This window comes from Gekko japonicus, unplaced genomic scaffold (genome assembly GCF_001447785.1).
Source record: "Gekko japonicus isolate JY-2015 unplaced genomic scaffold, Gekko_japonicus_V1.1 scaffold404, whole genome shotgun sequence".
In the NCBI taxonomy this organism is placed as follows: Eukaryota; Metazoa; Chordata; class Lepidosauria; order Squamata; family Gekkonidae; genus Gekko; species Gekko japonicus.
In genome coordinates, this window is record NW_015174854.1 from 959,559 (window position 1) to 980,222 (window position 20,664).

Here is a 20,664-nt window from a genome sequence, read left to right on the forward strand (position 1 = left end):
AGAGGTGCAGGAAGAAACAGGAAAAGCCCAGTATCACAGAAAGGATGGGTTTTCAGTATTAAACTGAAAAATGGATGTTGCAATTATCTATAGATGCAGAGTGGCATCTCTTTCTCTATGCTGAAATCAAGGTATAGGATAGAGTGAAAACCAGTTCTACTTTATACCTGAAACAACAATGAGACTCCATTCAGACTGTACCTCACTGGTGCCAGTGCTACCTGGAGTTCCTAGGGCTCCTAAAGTTGGATCCCAGCAACCAATCCATGTGTTTTCTGGCTCTAAGGTGACCTGGCAAATAGGAGAATGCGAGCAGTAGCCACTCTATCTGTCCCCATTCCTTGAAAGAGAACGAAACAAGTTACATCCCCTTCCCAAGATAAAATGTCCCTGCTTCATTTTTAGAAAACTGAGTGGTGTCCAGTTTCATGTTAGCCAGACGGATGTGGAGGGACTCACTCTGTGTGCTTTAGTGGAGCACCAATATTTTATCAATTGTATTATGTTGCATTATAGTATTGTATTTTTATACTGTTCTTATTGTTTTAATTAGGCATTTATGCCCTTGTTAGCCGTCCCCAGATTCCAGTCTGATAAATGTTGTAGTAGACTACAACATGCTATACACAAATGCACAGATTGACACTGCTAATTTCCAAGGCGGTGGGGTGGGGTATTTAACTTTTCCTCTGTTTTGCTGCAGTTCCTGGGACCCACATACTTCATGGACCATCTCTCCCTGTACAAACCTGTGCTTGGCAACTCCAGTAGTCCCAACAACATCTGTGCAAAGTTGAAGGGTTTATTAGGACATTTAAACATGGCTAGAAATATTGACAAGAATTGTCTTTCTTTGAGTTGGTTTATCGATAGGATTTACTGTTGCTTGTTATTGAAGTTTTAAAGTTTTGCTGTCACTTTGTGCTCTTTTGGGGCAAAAGTGAGCTGCATATTTTTAAAATCAAACTATGCCTCCTTTTCCCCTCCCCTCCCCATCCACAATACTTTCTGCCAGTTTCATATGCATGTTTGCAAGGGTGAACGTATGTTGGGAACCATGTTGAGGAGGAAGAGAGCTGGGGAAAATTGCAAACAGCAGGGGAAGAATTAAGCCCTGCTGACTCAAAAGACTTTTGCTGCTTTTCTGCTTCTAGCTTAACAGACATAGCTAGGGGACTATGATGCATATGTGGGGTTCTTTAATTAATTAATTCAGACAAGTTAACTTTTCACTTCCAGGAAACTAATACAGTGTAAATATTTCATTTTTTAAAATTTTTACATAGCAAAGACAGTAAAACATCTTAATGTCACTGTGAGTCAACAATCTGAGCATGTGCCAATATCTAATTTGGAGCAGACATTACTTCAAGATACTTCCCACCGGCGTTCCCTCTAAGCTGAGTTAGTGTGAGCTAGCTCACAGTTTTTTAGCCTCCGGCTCACATGTTTTTGTCTTAGCTAAGGAAAGAATGGCTCCTCCTCACTCACGAAATGAGAGATAAGCTTAAGGGCCTCTGTAGGGAGGCCTAGAGGAGAATGCAGCACAGCAAAACTCTGTTGTTTCTACGGGCTGTTTTTCTCAGTTTTCACTGAGAAAAGGGAACTCATTGCCAATGATAAATGGCACCTTAGCTTTACTTTCTTTACAAAGCTTATAACATGCCTAAAGCACCCACCCACCCCCATTTGTGTTCCTTATAAATCCAGTAAAAGGTTTGACTCACTGGTGACATACTTAGTTATTAAAGTTTCTTCAGCTTGTTTAGACACCATTTCCTGTGAGAAAAAATATTTTTAAAAATCCAATCTTCATTAATAGGAAACTGAAAAAGAGACATTAGCTACTTCCAAGAAAATGCTAACACTTCTGTATGTTATTTGTATAAAGGGGAAAAATGAAGTTTAAACACTGGAGATACAGTTTTCTAGTACTACTCTTACAGCTCCACTTAGTAAGATGCCATTTGTTCATAAAAATCTCTTAATGTTTTAATATGGCACTATAGTTATGCTTAGCTGAGAAATTAATGTAGCTTCTAAAATTACTAATGTATACCAAGTGCCTATGAGGACAGTAAACAGGAAAGTGTGTACATATACACACACACTTCTGAAAACACTCTTCTTGAAGTCCATCCTCCAATAAATAAACTTCAGAAAAATAAAAATGTCTAGCACTTCTACACACATCCTCCAAGAATGTTGAAAAGCCAAGAGACTCTTGTTGAGTCTGGTCTTTTTTCAGACTGTCTAGTGTCCTCTTTAGAAGCGTCTTCTTGCTTAAGCCCTTGAAAGAAGGAAGACCATTCATCCATCTGACCAAAACATCTTTGCTTTTTCATCACTGAATTACACCACTCTCAGCTCTCATTTTGAACATAATTCTGTATAGTTCGTTGCAAGTTTCAAAATTGTTTTAAGCAGCAATTGTCATATTTAACAGAGGAATACTATTCCACCTATCTTGCATAGAAAGAAGAGGGCTCCCCCATTCTAATTAATTATCTCATCACAGTTCAAAGGACTAACAGATCATTAGGTTAAGTACTAACTATTCTGCTTTTTCTGGAAAGTGAGGGATACAGGGCATGGGAAATGAGTTTAATACTTTGTTGCTACCATTTACAAATGCCAGATTCTAAAGGTCAGAAGACATCAGTGCTCCAGGATAGTGGAACTGCAGCCAAAGCAAGAATTAAGGAGCCTTTTTTGAAACTGCAAAGGTTTAAAGTAAGAATACAACTTAATTATGATTACAAGTCCTTGGGGGGGGGGTGTCGTTATTTAATGTGTTGTTTTATTACACTAAGCCAATGTGGCCTGTTTATCATGTTTAACCGTCTATCATTACGTTTGTAAAGGCTTTCAATGCAGTCTAGTAAAGTATAATAGAATTGAAGGCAATGAGGCAAAGTTTGAGTAAGAAGTAGGCATATTCAGTTCATGTGGAGCATATGCTAAATAATAATCAATATTGGTATCTTTTCATACATGAATAAAAAGTCTCAACAAACCCACTAAATATTGACTGTAACTACCCTGTTTCCCCGAAAATAAGACCTACCCAAAAAATAAGCCCTAGCAGGATTTCTATGCATTTGTGGTATAAGCCCTAGTTTGTCTTCTTGAAAAAAAATAAATATAAGACAGTGTCTTATTTTCGGGGAAACACGGTAATATAATAGCCAGGCTGAGGCAGGCTGAAGCGCAACAGAGAACTCACATATGAGAAATTCTGGAGCAGAAAATGTTGCTCTAAAGCAGCTTCAGATACAAGAGAATTTGCTGAAAATTTCCCATGACAAAGATTTCTGTCAGTGAAGCATGCCTTGCTCACCGCTCTACTGCTGAAAGCCTAAATGCCCACAAAATGGTGCTTCTAGGGTAGGGATTGGCATGAAGCACGCAAATTGAGGTTCGTCCTGGTTCAAAGTTTGTGGGGTCTCATGAACCATAAACCTTCCAGTTTACCGAACCAGTTTGTTTTGTGAGGTTTGCGATGCAGTAGAACAGCCCCCTGCAGGCTAGAGACACCAGACTTGCAGCCAGTCTCCAGCTGACTCTCCTCTACCTGCCCTCCAAGTTTGGTGAGGATTGGATTTGGGGGGTGGGGCCAGTTATAACCCCCCCCCCCAAGTAGGTGCCCCCAGGAAGCAGGACAGGAGGTGGCTCAGAGCCCTGAGTCCACCAGACACTGCCCTAGCTGGGGACAGGAGTTCAAAAATTCCACTGAGGAGAAGTGTGGGTCCTCAGCTAAGGAACCCAGCAGCTGAGCCCCTCTGCTTGGTTTGAGCAGAAGGATAGATGCCTCAGAGTCCTGAATAAGCACCAAACACCTCCAACCCCACTGTTCACACTGAGGAATGACTTCCAGTTCCCTTCCCTCTCTGCCTCTAACTCCCTCTCTGCCTAACTGCCAGCTGCCAAGTAAAAACAACTGCGTGTGAGCTGGGGGTATAGATCCATTCTGCTTCCATAGAGCAGAATGGGAGCTCTCATGTTGGCAGCCAGCGCTGCCTGTCAAGCTTCGGAGGGCCACTATCGATGTTCTCAGGGCTGCAGAAGTCTACAACCCCCCCCCATTGCTTTGACAATTAATTGATTGGTGCCAGCATGTCTGCCTCACAAACTGCCAATATGAACCGCAAGATCAGTTGAAATATGAACCGCAGGGATCAGTTGAAATATGAACCGCAGGGATCAGTTGAAATAGGGGGGCCAAAAGGAAACTTAACACTGGGAGTTTGTTATCGCCCACCAGATCAAAAGATAGAGGAGGATTATAAAATGATGAATGCCTTAAAGATAGCAACTAGACAAAAACACTGTGTAATAATAGGTGATTTTAACTACCCACACATTGATTGGGTCAATATGTGTTCTAGTCGGGAAAAAGAGATTGAGTTTCTAGACACTCTAAATGACTGTGCTATGGAGCAGATGGTCACGGAACCTACCAGGGGAGAGGCGATCCTTGATTTGGTCCTAAGTAACACTCAAGACCTGGTGAGAGATGTAAAAGTGATTGCACCGCTTGGAAACAGTGATCATAATGTTGTTGAGTTCATCATTTGTACAAATAGAGAATTGGCCAAAAAGACTCACACAACCATTTTTAACTTTAAAAGGGGTAATTTCTCTGATATGAGGGGACACGTGGGGAGGAAACTGAAAGGAAAAGTAGAAAGGGTCAAAACAATTGGGGAAGCTTGGGATCTATTTAAAACTACGATCCTAGAAGCTCAAAAAATATATATTCCGCAGGTTAGGAAAGGCACAAAAAGGTATAGGAAAAAGCCTGCATGGTTAACAAACAGAGTAATGGAGGCTGTAAAAAGTAAAAAGAATTCCTTTAAACAGTGGAAAGCTAGTCACAGTGAGGCTGATAAAACGGAACACAGGCTATGGCAAATAAAATGCAAGTCTGAGGTCAGGCAGGCAAAAAGGGAATATGAGGAGCATATAGCAAAAAACGTAAAAACCAACAATAAAACTTTCTTCAAATACATTAGAAACAGGAAACCAGCCAGGGAGGCAGTGGGGCCCTTGGACGACCAAGGGGTAAAAGGAGTATTGAAGGATGATAGGGAAATGGCTGAGAAGCTAAATGCATTTTTTGCCTCCGTCTTCACTGTGGAAGATGAGAAGTGCTTGCCCACTCCAGAACCACTGATTTCAGGAGGGGTGTTGAAAGACCTGAGTCAGATTGAGGTGACGAGAGAGGAGGTCCTAAAACTGATAGACAACTTAAAAACTGAAAAATCACCAGGCCCAGATGGCATACATCCGAGAGTTCTGAAAGAACTCAAATGTGAACTTGTAGATCTCCTGACAAAGATATGTAATCTTTCCTTAAAATCTGCCTCCATTCCTGAGGATTGGAAGGTAGCTAATGTCACTCCCATCTTTAAAAAGGGTTCCAGAGGAGATCCGGGAAATTACAGGCCAGTCAGTCTGACGTCGATACCGGGTAAATTGGTGGAAACCATTATTAAGGAAAGAATTAGTAGGCACATAGATGAACAAAACCTATTGAGGCAGACTCAGCACGGTTTCTGTAAGGGAAGATCTTGTCTCACTAACCTGTTAGTGTTCTTTGAGGGGGTGAACAAACATGTGGACAAGGGGGATCCAATAGATATTATTTACCTTGACTTCCAGAAAGCTTTTGATAAAGTTCCTCATCAAAGGCTCCTAAGTAAGCTCAAAAATCATGGGATAGAAGGACAAGTCCTTTTATGGATCAAAAACTGGCTAGTTCATAGAAAACAGAGAGTGAGTGTAGGTGGGCAATTTTCTCAGTGGAGGGTGGTAAGCAGTGGGGTACCGCAGGGATCAGTACTTGGTCCACTGCTTTTTAACTTGTTCATTAATGATTTGGAGATGGGAGTAAGCAGTGAAGTGGCTAAATTTGCGGATGATACAAAGTTGTTCAGGGTGGTGAAAACCAGTGAGGATTGTGAGGCACTCCAAGGGGATCTGTCAAGGATGGGCGAGTGGGCGTCAACATGGCAAATGGGGTTCAATGTGGCCAAGTGCAAGGTGATGCACATTGGAGCCAAAAATCCTAAATATAAATACACATTGATGGGGTCTGAACTGGCAGAGACTGAGCAAGAGAGAGATCTTGGAGTTGTAGTGGATAACTCACTGAAAATGTCGAGACAGTGTGTGACTGCAATAAAGAAGGCCAATGCTATGCTGGGGATTATTAGGAAGGGTATTGAAAACAGATCAGCCAATATAATAATGCCCCTATATAAATCAATGGTGAGACCTCATTTGGAATACTGTGTGCAGTTCTGGGCACCACACCTTAAAAAGGATATTATAGCTTTGGAAAAAGTGCAGAAAAGGGCAACTCGAATGATAAAAGGGTTGGAACACTTTCCCTATGAGGAAAGGTTAAAGCGCTTAGGGCTCTTTAGCTTGGAGAAACGACGACTGAGGGGTGACATGATCGAGGTTTATAAGATTATGCATGGGAAAGAGCAGGTAAAGAAAGAGGTACTTTTCTCCCTTTCTCACAATACAAGAACTCGTGGGCACTCCATGAAACTGCAGAGCGGTCGGGTTAGAACGGATAAAAGGAAGTACTTCTTCACCCAAAGAGTGATTAACACATGGAATTCACTGCCACAGGAAGTGGTGGGTGCTACAAGCATGGACGGCTTCAAAAGGGAATTAGATAAGCATATGGAGCAGAGGTCCATCAGTGGCTATTAGCCACAAGGTATAGCTAGGGGCTCTGGGGCAAGTGATGCTCTGTCTTCTTGGTGCTTGGGGGGGGTCAACAGTGGGAGGGCTTCTAATGTCCTGGCCCCACTGCTGGACCTCCTGATGGCACTGGTATTTCTGGCCACTGTGTGACACAGAGTGTTGGACTGGATGGGCCTTTGGCCTGATCCAACATTGGCGTCTCTTATGTTCTTATGTTCTTATGTAACCTCCACGGAAACATGGCAGTTAATGGGAGACCAGGCAATTTTTGTGACAAACTTTCGTTCGTGGCGAGGTTCGTGCCCATCCCTATTCTAGGGGAAAGGGGACCCTCAGAATAAGTGGGGAAACCGAGTTCTTCTGTGGGAGGGGTACATTAGCAAAAATCTCTCCCCCACTTCTGCCAGTGGAAATCTTCTGTGGAATCCACTTTTTCTACTTTTGTATATTGATTTGGGGAGGGAGAAGAGGAACAACAGCTTTGATGGATATCATTCACGCATTGGCTCCCTTCTTTAAAATATGCAGAAGTAAGAGGCAGTAAAGCACTAACGTACTGTCCATACTGTTCAGTGGGAAATGTCCACCTAGACAGCAGTAAAGCCAGTAGAGAAGTTTGCTTCTGGAGTAGCTGCTCTATGAGTGTAGAAGCAAACACATTTAAAACTGAAGGAATAGTACAGCACTGGGATTATGGCTTGGATCATAAGCGGTGCCAGCACTGTCATACTAGAGGAAGGCTACATCCTTGCCTCCCCTCTCAATGCAGCCTTCTGAGCTTCCAGCTGTGTTCCTGGCATGTCTAAAGATATAGTGTGGGAAGCAGTCAGCCACAGGAGGGAAAACTGACTGTAAAGTATGCTGTGTATATGAAAAAAAATTCAAATACGTCCAATTTAAAAGGCATCCTGTTAAACAGTTTCTGCCTGACATGCTGAAGAGTTACACATAAATCCACTCCCTTATATTTTGTGGTTTGCTCTGCCTCTTGTGGCAGCCATCTTGTGGTTGTACCCCCCACCCTGTGTCAGAATTCCAAAGGAACCCACCGGCTCAAAAGGGTTGGTGACCCCTAAAGTAGTCTTAATCGGGGACAGAGGTAACTAATACATTAGAACTGGATATGGCAATGCCATACTTTATGCCAGGGGTGGCTTGACTTCTTCCTTTTACTAAAATCCTTATGGCCTCTAAAGGGAATCAATACTTTGAAAAGTTACCCTGATAGTTATGAACAGTATAGCAGCGACACTGTTCACAAATGTGGGGGAAAGATCAGGATGTCATTATATTGATTTAAAAGGAAATATGCAAAACTGTTTTACAAGTTGTAAATAAAATCTGTTACTCTGACTTCGACTCCCCCTCCACTCAAGTTAGAGAGTGACAGATAATTAAGCTGCACATACTTCTGAAACCAACTACAATGAAATAAAGTATAACTTTCTAATAAATTTACAGTAAGAATTAAGGCTTCATTCTTTTAATGTTAAGTCACTTAGATTCTTTTAATGTTAAGTCACTTAAACTCTACAGGCTTAAAAACATGCTTCAGCCTACTGTGCTGTATATTTGGATATTTGCCAAGTGTCAAATTCTAGTTGAGTTTGGGACTGTGTTCCTTCCCCTGTAATAGGACCACTTTCTTCCAGTTCTCAATTAAAGTTAACAATGTGGGCATATGCAGTAACAGAACAGTAATGAAAGCTGGTTTGATTATACACTAGATTTAATTAATGTGCCTTACAAAAAATGGGGAAGACACCTGCATTTAATATTTATTTCTATGTTAGATTTGTTACTTGTTACCCTGTCATAACAAGTACAGCACTGGATGACTTCCAGCTAGGGCTGTTTCACACACACAGTGTTTTTTTGAACTGCATTCCCGACAACTGACTCAAGACAGCCTTGGATGGTTCAGGCCTAACACCTGTTAATCTGCCCCAATTTCCTCCAGATTGCCTTATGCTTCCCCTTCAGCTAAGCACACCCAACAAAAGTCCATGCTAACCAGGCAGGAGACATGAAATGCTCCCCTACACATTTAAACATTTCCTGAATGCCATGCTGATCATGATCTCCCCAGACTGCTGTATGTGCTATGGATATAAATTCCGTCTCACCCCATCAGTGATGGATATCCACAAGTCCAGACTTTGTGGTGAGGACCTGTAGAAAACAACCATCACTAGCAAAAGTGGGGGCAATCTGAGGCAAGATTAACATTATTGACAGCTTAATCCTCTTGATTAATTCAACTGAAAACAAGCTAGAGTTCAGCTTACAGCCTACTCCACAACACTGGTGGTGGCAACAAAAGGATAGTACTTCTCTGCCACCCCAGCATTTTCAAGCAGAGCTGTTGAGTAGTTAGGGCCTTTGAGCCATAAGCCTGAATGGTGTGTTAGTTGTCTCTGAAGATTGCAATACAGTTCAGAAGGCTACTATTCAGATACAGGTGAAGACCAGCTACTTAGAGCACTCTAACCTTGCCACAAAGGGCAGGGCACCAATACTGCGAAACTCCTTCAAGGGAGGTCCACTTCACTCAGTCCTTGTTGGCATTTAGGGAGCAAGAAGAAGAGATTGGATTTATACCCCGCCCTTCACTACCCAAAGGAGTCTCAGAGCGGCTTACAATCTCCTTTCCCTTCCCCTCCCCACAACAGACACCTTGTGAGGTAGGTGGGGCTGAGAGAGCTCTGACAGAAACGGCTCTTTTCAAGAACACCTCTGACAGAACTATGGCTTGCATCCAGCAGGTGCAAGTGGAGGAGTGGGGAATCAAACCCGGTTCTCCCAGATTAGAGTTCGCACACCAAACTGGCAAGATGGGAAGACTTTTTTCCTAAATAGTTTTAAAGTGTCTGCATTGCTCCTGCTACCATTGTTATTTTCTGAATAGTGTCACTGTGCTGTTTTATTGATTGTTTTATGTTATTTCAAATTGTACTATGGTTCTTGAGGACTTCTCATTAGCTGCTTTGAATAGCATAATTGAAAAGTAGGGTATAAATATTTCACTAAATACAAATAAACAGGCTGTTCACTAAATGTCTTTGATGCAGAAGTTAAAGTTTCTCGTGATTACAAGTTATGCTACAAAATATCATCTCTTAATATAAAGTAACGTTTAAAATCTGAAGGGTGGTTTGGATCAAGTATGAGGAAGTAGAAGCCAATTGATAAACTCATAAGTCATAATTCTGGAACCAACAAATGTATTTCTGAATTGAAATTGATCATAAATTTGTGCGCTTCTAAGATAATTGGACTTGCCACATCAATGCAAAAGGAAGGTTTCATATAATCACTTACCCCAACAATTTAAGAGTTTTGAGTTGAACAGATTAGAAATCCTATGGCAATGGAAGGTGATCTCTACCAGTTAGCACCAATTCTAGCTATAGTTTCAGGTAAGTAGCCATGTTGGTCTGCACTAGAAGAGCTCGACTGATTCCAGTAGCACCTTAAAGCCCAACAGAATTTCCAAGGTATACACTTCTGAGAGTCAAAGCTCCATTCAACAGATGCAGTGCTACTGGACTTGAATTCCAGTTATGTACCTTACAATTCTATTTGACTTCAAACAAGGAGATAGGTCTCAACATGGCTGGTCACACTGGACAGTTTGAAATCACATATACCACTCAGTAACACTAGTTTCATCCCTGTACCTCTTCAGATAAGATATTCCAAGTTCATAAGTAATCAGTATGACTATCAGTTTTGGACATGCCAAGACCTGTATACATTTAGCCAAACCTTCTGTACTTATCTCAGTATGTGCTCTTGAGCTACCAGTTTGCATACACTTAAGAGACGAACATTTTGCTCACCATGGTTTGTTTTAAGGCTCCATCTATATCGTGAAGCAAAACGAAACACATATAACACTGGTAACAGTTTAGATATTACAGAAAATGTGACTGACTTACCTTATAATGGTGATATGTTGTGGCACAGGCTGGTGCTGAAAATGTTCAGGCCACTGATGATGTAGGCAGAAAGATGGGGAGGACTGAAGACAGCAGGCAGGCTGATATAAGGGTGTGCGTTTTTGACAAGCAGAAGCTGAATATTCAATATGAGGGTTTAAACAGCAGGAAGTCAATGGAGATGGTGCTGCACTGCCGGTCAGTGAAATACATTCTTGTTGACTACTATGGTTATTTAGTGGATGATGATATGGACAAGGGTGACAACATTGTGATCGCACCTGTGGGGTTCTTTGGTCATCTACAGGCAAAAATGATGCTTTTAACACGCCATTAAGCTGAAGGCACCCATTTTCACTCACTTTTCTTCTTGTGGTTTCCTTAGATGGGAGATTTGGGACTGCAGCATTGCAATCACTGGTTGTAAGGATATCAGGACTGGTGACACTGGATGGAATGTTGCCATTGCTCAGAACCACAAAATCATTGTTTCCATTGATTGTAGCCATCCTCCAGAGTCCCAATGGCCTGCAATACTGCAAGAGGGGGGGGAGATAAAGAAAGATTAACCATCATATTAAAAAAAATACAATTCTTTCAAAACTATACAAATCTCAACTCTGATATGATCTATTGAAGAAAGATTAATCTGGGTAAGGATGGCACAACATAATTTTATATTCATCAGCACTCCTAGGGTTCCCAAGGCAGGATCCCTACCACAGTCCACAATAACTACTGAGCCAACTTAAGAGCTCAAAATATAAGTGACCTTAAACAGTGATTCCATGGGTTGACCTACTCGTTTCTGTAATTTTCACTCTCCTTTTTTAAGTAAACAAGCAGTGCTGGTAACAAAGGGGTGGAAAGCTCTTATGTGAGTATTTGTATATAAAAAAGAGTGTGACAGCCTTTGGACAGTAGAAGACTCAGATGGTATTTAGGCTAGTAGGGAAGCAGCTAGTTTGGCACACAAGAGAATTCTGCAAAGCAAGAAGTGGCAAACAGAGCTTTAAAATGGGGAACTGTAGAGGGCACTCAGTTTGGGAGGAGCTGTAATTGGCAATTACTAGCATTGATGAAGCTGGATAAGAGACTTTGTACTGGAACGAAAATACGAAAAGCATACAGGACTTGGAACATGAGGATATTTTTAGAGGATACCATGGATCCTGCTACTCCTCCTTCCTCGAATCAAAAGCTGTAATTTTTCAAAGTACTGACCTAGTCCCTGGACATCTACTGAGATGGGAATTTTCCCTTCTAACCTTTCACTGAGACTTCCCTGCAAGATCAGCGTTGTTAGCTGAGGAAACCACTCCTGAGCAGCAGAAATCAAAGGCAAGAAAATTTTTATTTATTTATTTGCATTTTTACCCCGCCCTCCCCGCGAACGGGCTCAGGGCGGCTTACAGGGTTTGTACTAGAAGAATGGTCTTCTAGAAAAAAGGCACTATAGAGATAAAAGGTTTACCTGTGTGCTGAGTGGCCAATGGAGGTAAAAAATGCTTAAGCTGAATGAAGTCTTAGCCTAAACCTTCTAAAAGTCAAAAGGAAACCAAGGTCTTAATGCAAGGAGCAGAAGTATATGTTCCAAAAACTGATCTTTCACAGAAAAATTTACTGTCATTAGCTATTCCTATACTCTTTTGTTATGGTTTTATGAAGAGGGAAAAATGGTTTTCAGTGGGAGATGGTGCAAGTAATAGTAAAAGGCAGAGACTCCTAATGGTACTGCCAAATATCTTTATGTTTATGTACACAGATTACCTTGAAGTTTACAGTACAGAGTGGGCTGATTCAGGACAAAATGATTTTAAAAACTATTTAGATCAACAAGAAATGGTTAATCAATGGGGTCTTGACAAATGGATTTAAAATAGAAAAAGGAACCTCTCTCTCTCCACTTCTCTTAATTCTGGTGATGGAAATCTTTGCTTCTAAGACAAGACAAGATCCCAAAATTGAAGGATTAAAAGTAGAAGGAGAGGAGTTTAAACTGAAGAGTTATGCAGATGATATGGTCCTTACAATGTCAAACTCCCAACTACCTCTCCAACATGTAATGGAGCAAACTGACAAGTCTGGATCCTTTTCAGGTTATAAAATCAACAGGAAGAAAACCAAGATTATTTTAAAATTTTAACTACTCAAGAAGAGGAAGAGATTAAGAACATTTCAGGATGTGATTTAACGAACAACCCCGTCAAATATTTAGGAATATATCTTATGGGACAGAATGATACACTATTCAAGGACAACTACATGACAACCCCGGTCCAAAATACAAAAATATTTTGAAAGATGGTCTAAATTACAATTAACCTGGCTAGGAAGAATTTCTGCTATAAAAATGAATGTACTACCAAAATTAAACTTTTTGTTACAGATTATCCCAATTTCAGTACCTGAAAAGACTTTGAATGACTGGCAATGACAAATAAATAAGTTTGTATGGAAAGATAAGAAGCCAAGAATAAGATTTAAAGTACTGCAAGATGAGAAGAAAAGAGGTGGTTTGGTAATACCTAACATTAAATTATATTATCAAGCTGCTGGATAGTTTGGATATCAGACTGGATTAGAAGTCCCAATGAAAGATTGATAAAATGAGAATCTTCAAATCTTGATGATGGACTACACAGCTATCTGTGGATTAAAAATTTATATAAAAAAACAAAATCCAAGATAAAAGTCATATAATCAGAGATAGTTTAATTAAAATTTGGAAAATGCTACGAAAGAGAATCTGCCCTACAATTCCACTAATAATGACACCAATAGATGTGTATATTATGACTGGTTTCTCTCTCTCCCTTATGTTAGTCTTAAGACCGTAATAATAAAACTAATAAAACTAAACTAAACACCAATAGATGCTTATTATGGCAATTACACAAGGAGAAACAATGATTTTATAATTTATGGTGATATGATAAACCCGCAAGATAGCATCAAGACGTGGCAAGAGATTAAAGAAGAAGGAAAGGAGATACAATGGTGGATATACTTTCAAATTGCTTCCAGATTAAAAAATGATATCTGTACTAAGAGAGGAGTTATTAATGAACTGACTGATTTTGAAAAGATTGTCTCACAATCTAAAGACCATTTATTAGGGCAAATTTACAAGTTATTGCTTCAATATGATTCTGACAGAGAACAGGTCAAACCCTGCCTGATTAAAAGGATGCAAAAATTTTGATGAGGAAATACAGTTTCTATGCTGGGAAAACCTATGGACTAAATGTACTATAAACACTGCTAGCCAAGCATTAAGAGAAAACTGGTACAAGATGTTTTATTGATTGTACATTACCCCAAAAGATATTGCAAAGATGGACAAGAATTACAAAGGGGCTTGCTGGAAATGTAAAGAAGTAGATGTCACCTTTTATCATATGTGGTGGACTTGCATCAAGACGAAAAGATACTGGAAAAGTATACATGAAGAGATTCAAAATGTTTTAAAAACCAGAGACTATGTAACTGGTAATCATACCAGATAATATGGACAGAAATTCACAAGACTTACTTAGATATATGCTGCCAGCTGCCAGAATAATATTTCCAATGAAATGGAAGACAGAAGACTGTCCTATAATAGAATCTGGAAAGAAAAACTAGCTGAGTATGCAACATTGGCAAAACTAACTAATTATATAAACAAAAGACGATTGAAAAAAAATCAGCAGAAATGGCAAGCTTATTGCTCATATTATGGGAATAGTTAACTTTTTTGAGTTCTGGAATTATCTGACTATCATATTAGTGATGAACATATTGATTATAGTTTCATATTTTATTCTGTATTTCACTAGTATTTAAATAATTAGTAAGAATAAAATTTAGATTTAGACAAACAATTAAGACAGTGTTTAGGTTTTTACAGTGATTTAATTTTAGTGTAGAGGTTTATTCAACTGTTAAAAATGTAATCTCTTCTATTATTAATAGACTATTGCTTACTTTAGGAAAGTTTTTGTTTATTCTTTAAGGAGAGAATTTATTCCAAAATTCTGTAACATTGGTGTTTTACTATCTGCTTCTATATTTCAAACATGTAATACATTTGGTAATACATCTGATGTTACCTTTACGTGAATCTATATTTTCCCCTACCTCTTCTTCCCTTCTGTATCCCACCTTTTTTCTTTTTCTTTTTGAGAAAATAAAAAATAATAAAATACCAAGAAATGAAAAGGCTAATCTCAATAATTGTTTTACATTATTTAGAAATGTCAATAAATTGAGGTCTAAACTGGTTAGTTTCTATAAACATAAAACCATACTCATGTAAAATTGAATAAAGTCATTATATAATATTATATGGTACACTGTTTCTTAAACATTCAGCTTAATATATTTACTAATTCAGTACACTGCTCGTGTTTAGATAATCATACGCATAAACTGAAATGAAGCCTCTAACTTGTAACCATTATAGTGTTTTTGTAGTCACACTTCTTTCCATTTTAGTCTGTCCTTTCTACTTCCTCTTACAAATGCCCTTCACTCTCCTCCATGCAAAAATAAATAATGCCAACCAGCAGCACAATCATGGTTATTGCACAGATCAGCATTTTCCATGAGACAGAAGGTATGTATCAATTATCTGATATTTACAATTAGAGTAATGAATTAACTGCAGATATCAAGTAGTTATTTGGTATAACATAGGAAGTCACCCAGATGGAATGCTAGGATGAAATCTATGAAGACTTGAAAGTCCCTGATCTCTAGTATCAATTCATAACATGTACATGAATTGTTGTACTATATGAAGATTGAGTGATAATTATCTCAGTGTAGGTCACAACATCTGAGTGGTCAGCCTTTCCACGTCCAACATTGCAAATTAGACACTCAATACAGCACTTTTTCCATATAAGAGTAAACGATAAGCTACTGAAACACCCCATGGGTAGGGTCACCCCACTGTTACTGGTAAAAAGGACTACAGCCCACTTTCTTTGTTCAACAAAATGCAAGTGGAACCACTAAGAACTGAGTCATCCTTTATCTATATATTCCTACTTTGATTTTGTGATGGAATCTTGGGATTTTAAGAATATGGCACAGAAAGTGCTGGGGAATTACCTGTTTTATATGTACATAATTGGAGACACATTCTTAATGCATCTTCATACATTTTAAAAAGGCAAATGCCATTATTGTATCAACCTCTTTTGAATATATGCAATATTAAAACTTGGTGTTAATTAACAGCTTGATGAGACTCAAACTGATGATTATCACTTCAAAAGGACATTAGTGGTCTTCCTTTTCCACTACCAAGCAGGCTGAGTGGTTCAAATATTCCAACCAGGCAAACTATTTAATTGGCTCATCACAAAAACGAGCAGAAAGTGCTTTGCACAATGGAATGCTGTCCATAGCAACGCAGGGTGCTGCTTTTCATAGTCACTTCAGTTTGCGGTAAGAATTCTTTATCCTAAAGCTATAGGGGAGAAAATAAGTGCTAAATAAAGTAACTTTATGTTATTTGTTCTAGATTATACCCAGGTTCTTTGGAAAGCAAATACCAAACAACTTATTCTAACTTGACAACATTTTCTAGGCAAGATTATTTTGTTCCAAGTGACCAGATTGCATTCTTGCTTAACATCATCTTAGACCACCCCCATGCCCCTAAACCAGCACAGCTCGTTTAAACTTTACAGAACAAACACAAGTATAAACGCTCGCTAAATCTAGTTGTTGTCTTGAAAAGACATCTGAAATATTCTAAAACTGAAATAGCACTAAGCAGCTTCAGTGATGCTACTTCAACAAGACATTTTGTTGTTGTTCAGTCACACAATTGAGTCCGACTCTTCGCGACCCCATGGACCACATCACGCCAGGCCCTCCTATCTTCCACTGTCCTCTGGAGTTTGCTCAATTTCATGTTCGTTGCATTGATAACACTGTCTAACCATCTCATCCTTTGCCGTCCCCTTCTTCTTTTACCTTCAATCATTCCCAGTATCATGGTCTTCTCCAGTAAGTGGTATATAGTCCATAACAGAACATTGTCTGAACATATGCCAACCGCTGAGCTTGTTGTGAACTACACAGTTTAATCTACCCAGGTAAATATATTGGAGAAGAGTATTTGACAATTTTCATAGAAAAACCAACACTGATATTGGTCAATTACCCTGCTTTTGCTCTTTGCAGGTAAAATGCAGGTAGGTGGTAACAGACTGGCTTCTACTTGGTAGAATACTGCTACTAATTTTTACTAATAATCTTGCAACTACAAAGGCTAGGGACTTTCTATTTAAATGAAGCCAAGAATCCAGACCACTTAATGGCTTAAATGGGCACCAGGTTGCATGCAGATAATCTAGGGAAAAACTCATCTAATCAAGCAGTACAGAAACTCTACACATAAACAGTTTCCATTAACAGTTTCTTTACAACAACACTGAGCACTGTTTTCTTTGCAGACAGCTGCCCTCTGGAGTTCAAGCCTTGCAGGAAGAACTGTAATGTTGTACTACATTCAAACATGTGTAGGATTTTGTGTTCACTCAAGTGAATGTTAATTTTAGCTGTGGATAAACTTTACTCATTATTCTGGGTCCAGGTGACTTTTTTATTGCTCTAAAAGTTGTTTTTTTATCTAAAGGGGAGAGCAAGTTTGAAATAACACTGGTTCAAGAAAAGCCATCTGGACCACTGCTACTTACTGTTCAAAATGAGAAGTGCGAAATCAGGTAGGAATGATGTATTGGAAATGTGGTTTAAATTGCTTAACAGCACACAGCATTTAGATCTTTAGAATACTTGGGAGTCAGTTAATTGGCTTATTTAACAATTTGATATATTAAATTCCAAGTCTCTTGAAAAAGAATAAGGTCCAGCTTTGAACAAAAATGCCCTCAACTCTCCTACATTAAGCCTGAAATTCAGCTCCCGCTATGATGCAGTCTGAATTCATTCCTATGCGTTGCTAGAGACAGCTTTCAGCCATCCAGCCTATTCATGCTAATCAGGCTATTTTTCATTTTTTAAAAAAATTCCGTCAAACTGCACAACAGTAGAAGTATCATACCTGATTATGTGAAGTGTCTTCACATGCCAAAATCTTCATTTGAATATTATTCTTAAATGTTGCAAGATTACTCCATATGGCCCTATTTCACTCATCTCCACACATTATACTAAGAGCTATCCATAAAAGTTACCGTTTTATGGTTCTCTACCAAATACTTAGAAGCAAGCCTTGACTTCCTGAAGCTAGGGCCCAGTTTAAATTCACACAATTCCTCCTTTTTGAGAAAATGTATATATCAGCTAGAGACCTCCAAACTACGAGATAAAGGCAAGCTGCGGAAGCTAGTTTTCCTCTACTGGATCATCTCCCCATTCCCCCATTAACAGAGCAAACAGATAGTTCTTAAAACCTTATGAGTAAAGCCTATTTAACTATTAAATCAGTATTCCTCAAGCAATTAAGGGGTTTTAAAAACATTTTACATCACTAATCTTGGCTTCTGGCTACCAGGTATATATTTTAAAGATTCCCTAGTCGCTTTGCTATTCACAATATGTGGGTGTTGATCTCAGTTTCCTGGCACTTGCCTTTTATTTTGTTTATGATAGCTAGTTGGGTTTTTTTTGCCATTCCACTATTTTGCTATACCAACACGCTTATCAATAAACATCTGTCCCAAGACAGTTATAACGGAATAAGACATAAACAAGAGACCCATTAACTAAACAACTCAGTCTTAATGAAATAATTTTCTCTGTCCCTCGTCTTCAAAAAAGTACCTTGCTTGCAACATGAGCACAACTCACAAATCCCCTACCCTTGCCCTAACCTGGATAGCCCAGGCAAGCCCAATCTCATCAGATCTCGGAAGCTAAGCCGGGTCGACTCTGGCAAGTACTTGGATGGGAGACCTCCTTGGAATACCAGAGGTGGGAGGCGGGGGCAAGCCACCTCTCTGAATATCCTCCAGGCCCCCAGTAGGAGTCAGTCACCAGAGGTCGCCATGACTTCCAGGTGAACACACACTCACATGCATGCACGCACACACAGGCACATATTTAAAAAAATACAAAAAACCCAAAACAAAGAAATTCCCAACCCTCCCTTGATAAAATCAGTACCTGAACTGAAACATCTTCCCCATCCATCTCTCTGAGAAAGAGCTCACAGCATCAAAGCCAAAAACACTGAACATTTGTGAGTGTACCCATGGCACTGAATGCGAATGTACCCTCAGCAAAATTTTGCTTGAACACACTAGACCAAATTAGGGATGAGCATGAACCACATGACAAGCCAAAATTTATGCTAAATTCTGGCCGGATCAGGGCTTGGGAGACAACATTCAACATACAGGTGGTCTCCGAAGAAATCCCTGGACTTTTGGGCACGGCTTGGAGCTGTTTGGAAAATGACACCCAGCCAGAAACTCTGGCGCAAAAATGCTAGATGATGGCGGGGGTGGTGTTTTCCAGCCTTGGAAACACAGATAGGGACCCTCCAAAGCTTGACAGGCACTGCTGCCTGCCAATAAGAGAGTTCCCATTTGTCACAATGGGACTCAAATCTATAAAATTTAGGATGCGCACGTTCCGTTTGTTGGCATTGTGAATTGAATGGAGACGGTGTACTTGCAAAAGAGCTTTGCTGATGGGTGGGGTGGGGGATTGCTTAGCTAGTTTATTCAGTCAAGGGCCAGGAGGCTTTGCTTTGCCCTGGGTCTCTCCATGTTGTCATTTGGTGTTTGAAACTGAAGCTCAAATACTTTGGCCACCAAATGAGAAGGGAGCACTCACTGGAGAAGACCCTGATGCTGGGAAAGATTGAAGGTCAAAGAAGACGGGGACGGCAAAGGATGAGATGCTTAGACAGTGTCATCAATGCAACGAACATGAAGTTGAGCAAACTTCAGAGGATGGCGGAAGACCGGAGGGCCTGGCGGGAGCTGGTCCATGGGGTCGCAAAGAGTCGGACTCGACTGTGCTACTGAACAACAACAACAATAACAAAAGGTGGAAAAATTGGGATTGAATTCCTCTTTCACACAGCAAATGTGTTTAGCTTCCTTGGTGATTTCCCTTCCTTTTTTCATTTAATTTCACACACACACCCCTGCTTCTCCTAGGACACCTGAACGTTATGGTGACTTCTGGCAACCCCTAGTGGAGCTAGGATATTTCAGAGAGGTGACTTGATATTACCCACCTCTGCGTCCCAGCTGTGGTATTCCTTGAAGGTCACCCTTTCAAGTATTTGTCAGGGTTGGCCCTCCTTAATTTCTGAGATATGTTTTCTCAAAGGTGGCCATGTAATGGGTTAGGTTTGAGTGTTTGTTTTATGGGGTGGGCACTGGGCCTTGAGCCATATGGACTTGTCCATTGCTCACTTCAGCTTATGATGGCTCTTCTTCTCTGAAAGGGCCTCCTCTTTATTCAGCACGCTCTGGCCAACCCCTCCCTCTCACACACCACTGGCACAGTGGATGCAGCCTTTGCCCATCTCACACTCAGCTGAGAAGGTGTTGCTTACTGAACACAGGGCCATGTTTTGGAGTTGTCATGCTGCAGTCTTTGTCAATGTTGTGGGGCAGGGGGTCCATCGTAAGAACATAAAAGAAGTCAATGTTGGATCAGGCCAATGGCCCATCCAATCCAACACTCTGTCACACAGTGGTCAAAAATACCAGGTGCGTGGGCATGGCACTGCGTCCGATGGAGGCAGCCGCTTGAAAACCTAGCTCCGACCCTTCCATCCCCTGAACTACATAAATAACTAACCTAGAACATGTGAATTATCTAAAGAATGGGCAGAACTGATTCGGCTAAAGTTGCTGCAAACAAGGCAACTACAAGAAGCATTCATAACTACTTTCCGAAAACGCTTCAAGATAAGACTCTCAACGAGGCCCCTGATGAAATCAACAAAATGGCGACCGACGTGGCGACAGCGCTCCTGCCTAATAACTCACCATCTGAGGCATCTCTGCTGAATATG

At 40.1% G+C, this 20,664-nt stretch overlaps 1 protein-coding gene across 1 annotated transcript in view; it reads right to left on the minus strand.

Moving 5' to 3' along the window:
• Window positions 1–11,173, minus strand: part of DISP1 (dispatched RND transporter family member 1) — a 39,324-nt gene extending 28,151 nt beyond the window's left edge. The window contains 1 exon segment of the mRNA XM_015424585.1: window positions 10,665–11,173. Coding sequence (XP_015280071.1) covers window positions 10,665–11,173 — 509 coding nt within the window.
• Window positions 11,174–20,664: the final 9,491 nt, after the last annotated feature.